Genomic DNA, 6,667 nt, shown 5'->3' with positions numbered 1-6,667 from the left:
TCAAGCCACGACCTGGTTAATGTTTAACCTCTGGCATGCCGTCCAAAACAGAATGCGGCGATATTGACCACCTTCGGGTACATGAGCGTGAGTGAAAATAAACACAGGCAAAGATAAAGATGCTGAAGGAAAGAGAGAACGACGATTTTCTCCGTGTGCTCAGAGCAGAAGCAGAACTCTAATCAGCTGGTGAACTTTTTAAGCTCTGGAGAAGAATATCACCACTAATGTGGAGTTGGAATATCTGATTATGATCTGCTGTCAGCGTTTTTGCATCACTGTGGCTGTACACTGAGGATGTCCTTTGTTTTTGAGACCAGTTTGTCCGTCGCAGAGGAAAGCCGTAATCTCACCTTTCCTGGCTTCAACAAGTGCAACTCAGGGCACAACCATGGCACTGTGCCAAAGGTCCACCTGATCTTTCTGCTGCTGCCCATTACTGTCTTTGCCATCTTGGGAAACCTCCTCATCATGGTGTCTGTGGCCTGCTTCCACCAACTGCAGACGGCCACCAACATCTTTGTTGCCTCGCTGGCCACCGCCGACTTCCTGGTAGCGGCGCTGGTGATGCCATTCAGCCTGGTGCGTTCGGTGGACCGCTGGAGGTTCGGTGAGCTCTTCTGCCTGGCACACTTCCTCCTGGACGTCACCCTCTGCTCCGCCTCCATCTTCAACCTCACCTGCGTGGCGGTGGACCGTTACCTGGCCGTGTGCAACCCGCTGCACTACCCCGCCCGCATGACCCGAGCCCGGGTCTCCCAGCTCCTACTGCTGAGCTGGCTCCTCCCCCTGTTTGAGTCTTGCCTGATCGTCGTGCTGGGCCTCTACACGCATGGCCAGGAGGGGGCGTTGAGCTTCAGAAAGGGCCAGTCCTGCTTCCTCATGTTGAAGACCCCCTATGCGGAGGTAGCCTCCGTGGTCAGCTTCCTCCTGCCCGTGGGGTTCATGGCGGTGGTGTACGGGAGGATCTTCCTGGTGGCCCACCGGCAGGCCAGGAGGATCGACACAGTCTCCAGCCACGTTGGGCAGGCCCAACCGGGCACCACTGTGAGGAAGGAGCGGAAGGCCGCCAAGACCCTGGGAGTCATCATGGGGGCCTTCCTGCTGTGCTGGCTGCCCTTCTTCACCATTAATCTGGCACACCCACTTTGGGGCTCCCACATCAGCCACAAGGCCCTGGAGTGTGTCCTGTGGCTGGGCTACACCAACTCGGCCATCAATCCCTTGCTCTACGCCTTCTTCAACAGCACCTTCCGCCGGGCCTTCACCACCCTCCTGGGCTGCAGATTTCTGGACAGGCATCTCCAGAACAGCCGCCTCTCCCCCAGGACCAGTGGGCAGACAGGGACTGGGCTCGGGTCTGTGTCTAGATGAGAGGAGGACCTAACCCCCCCCAACCCTGCACCACCACCACCACCCAATAACACCGCCACCATCTACCTACCTCCCACCTGCCACCACACGCATACCAGTCAATCCTTCACCTCTGCAGAGATTGCCTGTGCAGAGCTACATTCCTGTCTTAAACTGCTGAAGGTCAAGAGAACCATGACAACAGAGAGGTTGATTTTTGCAGTGAGGGAGCACCAAGACACAGCATCTCTTGGTCCACATGCACAAAACGTTCATGAGAAAATGACACGGTCCGGAACACACATGGAAGACATGTGAAAAGAGAGTGTTTCAGGAAGGAATATTCATTTGCTTTTTTGTTGTTGTGTTTTCTGTATGGCTGCTCTGTTGTTCATTTTATTTTTCACTGTATAATGCTTTAACTCTGAATTTTCTGATGGTTTTCCGTAACATGACCATTGCATGACTAATGCAAAATTAATGTAGACTACCAAACCTTTTGTTCAGATTTTTGGTTTGAGAATTATTAACTAAGAAATTAGATAAATAATAGATTTGTATTCAACTTATATTCAAAACATTCCCAAACAATACTAAAATCTCTTCAAATGTATTTTTGATTAACAATAAACTAATTAGCTGGTTGTTCTAATTTTGTTTTACATTAATTCCATTTAGAGAAAGAACTGTAAACGATGGTTAAAACATTTGTGTTTCTGATTTTAGTATAGGTTGCTGTGACCAGACGCCAACCGGTGTCAAACACAGTTAAGCACAGTGAATATGGCGTATGTTTCGCCCGAAATAATCCACCATATGTAAGTTATGGATTCAGCGATTCTAAAAAACTAAGCGTTTCTCCAGATCTGATCACAACTAAACCTCCAGAATTCGAACTGATAACAAATACATGCGATGAGAACGTTTCAAGTTCATACAGTATGCATTTTTTCTTAAGAATGTAATTTCTTTGTGTGGAAACCAGGTGGCGCCTTACTTTGTAATATACGTACGATAATTCGAGATTTTGCGGCAAACTTTAGTTGAATTGCTCTGCTTGTATTATTATTACTTAGTCTGGTATGTTGGTGATTATGCCGAGAACAAATTTGCCCGCCAAGGGGGTTCCAGAAATTTTGTGATCTAGTTAGACACTCGGCTTTCATTTTCTCATAACGACTACACGTCCCAGAGTTCTCTAGAACAATGCCTTCGTTTTCTGCTGTTTTATTCGTCAAAGGATGACGGAAATGCTATTTACGTTATTTATGTATTACGCAACGTCTGTCTGCCTTCAGGTACGAATGGTCGAGACGTTGAGTGTTATGCTGCGTTCCATTCAAAGTCCGAGGTCGGAATTTCCTAGTTGAAATTTCCAATTTCCGACCTCCAAGCGTTCCAGGTGCACGACGACAAACGTAAACGAAAAAACATGGCTGACCGTGACAAACTGGTGTTTTTTTGGCAAGTGTATAGACAATTGAACTGTCAGCAGTGCAGCCTCCTTGCATATATAAACGAAACAGAGGAGGAAAAACGGCGCATGCGGTAACAGACGCCATTATACATTTTATTTTACGGTACTTTTATACTTGCAAATGTATCTAAAAATTCCATTCACTAGCCTAATACAAATACAGTAGTCTACATCCCACCCCCTCCCCTATTGATTGAAATGTACAAGAGAGGAAATAAATTACATGACATTGAAAACAACGTGAATGTAAAATGAAATAAATTAAGGACAAGTATTAACTTTAGACAAACATAAATTTAAGGCTTAACATAACAGAAATAAAACATCAGTTTAGCATATTAAACATAATACACTGTTCTGTCACATTTTAGATATCATGTACTAATTTAAACAAACAGTATTCATTTCACCATGAGAATTCTATTAATTTAATTCACCATTTGAAACTTGTGTGTCATTCTACTTTTCAGAAATGCAATACCTACCCAATTTGTAATGCCACAGACAACAATCCCCAAGGCCGGCACTGAATGGAAGATCCTTTTCCATATGGATGAGCTGACATTTTTCAGGCATCTTCGGATCACCCGTTGTCAGTTTCATTACTTCACAGATGTACTGAAACAGCAGGGTCTAAATCAGAACCACCAGGGCGCAGGTCCTCCAGAGATTCCTCTCAAACAAAAGGCTGCACTCTTCCTTTGGCCAACCAAAATAGCTTCCAAGAAATATCTGACAAGTTCAGTATGTCACAATCATCAGCACACAAGTGTATTGTGGAAGTGCTTACAACCTTTTGCACCACGGTGCCATCTTTCATTAGTTGGTTTACCATTTGTGAGAAGACAGCTACTTCTGCTGCCTTCAGCACAATGTGTGGCATAGAAGGAGTTGTTGGTGCCATCGATGGATGTCATTTCAAGATCCAGAGACCACACATCAGAGGAGGGGACTACTTAAATATGAAAAGAATTATTACTCCATAGTCCTTCAGGGGATTGTGGATGAGAGGGGGAGATTCCATGACATCTTTGTTGGAGCACCAGGTAAGGTTCATGACGCAAGGATCCTAAGGAAATCAAAGTTCTTTGAAAACTGGAAGGAAAAATTGGGAAGTTTCATGCTGCTCGGGGATAGTGCCTACATTGGCCAAGCCTACCCTTTTATCACTACTCCAGAATGCAACAGTGGTGCTCTCACCATGCAGCACCAACTGTATAAATCAAGAATAAGCAGTGGATGGGTGGTGGTAGAACAGGCATTCAGGAGACTAAAATGTAAATGGAGGAGGGTGAGAGAGTCCTGAACACTAGACTTGATGTGGTTATCATGCTCATTGTGTCTGCATGTATGCTGCATAATATGTGCACAGGACCCACAGACATCTGTGAAGAGCATCCAGGTGGATGTCCACGTCAGGAAGATGAGAACTGCTAATATCATTTAGCTGGAAACGGAGGGCAAATAGAATATGATCGAAACTCTGCAGTGGTTCATACTGTTCCTCCTCCACCTTGTGCTATTGGTAATGCACATAGCTGACTGTCTTTGTATAGTTCAAAACTTCATTCAAAACCTAATAACATCTGGCAACATATTTTGACAGCAATTTACATGCAGAACAGGTTTTACTATATGGTATGTATTATTTTAATTAAATACAGGCAAATATACTTTACTTTGCCTTTAAGTTGATGGTTTACCATTTACACTGTGCGCCTCCATGGGTGCTGCCATTGTTGTGTGACGTCAGACAACTGCTTCTCCATGAAGTCGGGGTAGATGGATTTGCCCCGAGTTTACAAGTAGGAACTCCGACTTTGAATGGCGTTCCATTGTACTTTTTCTAGTAGGAAGTCAGAAAATATCGACTTCCGAGTTGTCTGGAATGCAGCATTAGTCCTGACTTTTCTTAGGTAATAAGCAATGGTTGCGGATTCTTTGCTTCTGGATGGGAGCTAGATAGGTACACAAAGACACCTGGTTAGGCTGACACATTATGTTGGAAAGCCTGTCTGTTTAATGCCAACTCTTTAGTCTAGTGGACTCGCTGGCTATGGCATGAAGAATTCAGTAAATTTCATTCAAATGAAATAATCGCATAAACACACACTTAAGTTTAAAAAAAAAGCACAGAGTTTGTTGATGAATGAAAATTGTGTTGAAAGCTTGTTAGCCGTCAAGGACGTGTTGTCACAGACTTATCATCTGTTGGTAACTGGCTAACTAGATATGTGTGCCTAAACTCTGCACACCGAATGCATAAGCAGTTCACTTGCTGACTAGCAGTCATGGCCTCCTTTGTAGGTCTCCCCTTTATGACCATTTGTACAGAATGATAGCATTTAGCCTGTTTGCTGTGGTGCAGAAGCAAATGCGTTGTTAATGGTTGTATAATAGTATGTCAAGGCTTTATTACAGCTCTATGTGAAAAAGTGGCCCTGCATATTGTTTAATGGTACTGGAGGGCGTACTGCAATGGGTGAAATTCGTTTCAGTACATCTGTTGCTTATGCAAAGAAAGGTCTACCTATAGTAACGCACTGCAGCCTGCAGCTTCAATGAAGTCGAGTAATCATTCTGTGGAATGCGAAATATAAACAGTGCCCTTACAGGATGTACAGAAAGACGGCTGAAACACTGAGTTTGATTAAACAAAGTCTCGTCGTGTGGTTGCGTGCAGAAGCCAGTGGAAACATCGGTGGGTGAGAGTGACCAGGACACGGAGGCTCTACTGGTGCACAGGCTGAAGGTTTGTGCGCATAGCCAGAGCAACCTGGCTAGCAGGAGTGTGGAGGTGGAGGAAGATCATTGATTTGACTGTGAGAACGGGGGTGGTGGAAAGGAGAGTGCAGAGCAGAGGGGAAGACTGAGAGGTCAGTCTCAGAACTGCCAGAACTGAGGAGAGAAGCCACAGAAGCATGGCTTAGATGGTTAAAGCGTCTGTCTGCGTTCAAATCCCAGCGGTGCCTTTCTCAAATCTTTCGGAGAAATTCCAACAAAAATACAAATGTACAGACACAACAGCTTCCCAAGATGTGGCGTGTCACTACCTGTTGATCCTGCTTTCAGGTGGACCAACTAGATTCTTTTCCACGTACATGTAGATTGATCAGTTAAAGTGCACGCAGACAGGGTTCCTCTTTCCATTGTTTTGGGGTGGTAGTGTAGCACAGTGGTAAGGAGTAGGGCTTGTAACTGAAAGGTTGCTGGTTCAATTCCCTATTGGAGCACTGTTGCTGTACCCTTGTGCAAGGTGCTTCACCTCCGATTTCCTTAGTAAATTTCCAGCTTTTTAAACGAATAAAATTTTAACCTATGTAAGTTGTTGTGGTTACAAGTGTCTCTTAAATGACAGTAATGTAATGTCTCAAGGACATGGCTATAGGTGTAAATGGAGGGGGGGGGGGGGGGGGGGGGAACACATTAAGCCAGGAGAGAAAACGTCAGAGCAGAGAGGAGAAGCGAGGAGGAGAAGGGCAGAAAGAGAGGAAAAAGATTGGGAGAACTGGAAAGAGTGTACTGAGGAGGAAGTACCTGTTTGGGAGAGAACAGGAATCCCGACTGCGAGCTGAAGAATGAGGTGCCACAGTTTGACAAAGAATATCTAAGAGAGCTGAATAAAGACCTGATGGAGGAGGAGAAAGAAGGGAGTAGCAGCCTAATTTTGGAAGGCCTGTGAAAAAAAAAATGGTTGTACTCTTTTTGAAATGGGGGCAAAAACTAACTTCCTTCTCTATTTGTATTTATTGTCCAATTTTCAAAAGGGGTGCACACATCTGCTTTCTCTCATTTCCAGTTTACATGCACTATAAAAGTTGGAACTCTCTCATTTGA

At 44.7% G+C, this 6,667-nt stretch overlaps 1 protein-coding gene across 1 annotated transcript; it reads left to right on the top strand.

Moving 5' to 3' along the window:
- Positions 1–297: 297 nt before the first annotated feature.
- Positions 298–1,374, top strand: LOC118774536 (5-hydroxytryptamine receptor 4-like). The gene has a single exon (XM_036523884.1). It carries the CDS (start codon positions 298–300, stop codon positions 1,372–1,374), a length of 1,077 nt encoding a protein of 358 aa, XP_036379777.1.
- The last annotated feature ends 5,293 nt before the right edge of the window (positions 1,375–6,667 follow it).

Source organism: Megalops cyprinoides, chromosome 3 (assembly GCF_013368585.1).
Source record: "Megalops cyprinoides isolate fMegCyp1 chromosome 3, fMegCyp1.pri, whole genome shotgun sequence".
Taxonomy (NCBI): domain Eukaryota; kingdom Metazoa; phylum Chordata; class Actinopteri; order Elopiformes; family Megalopidae; genus Megalops; species Megalops cyprinoides.
This window is presented reverse-complemented; position numbering and strand designations above follow the sequence as displayed.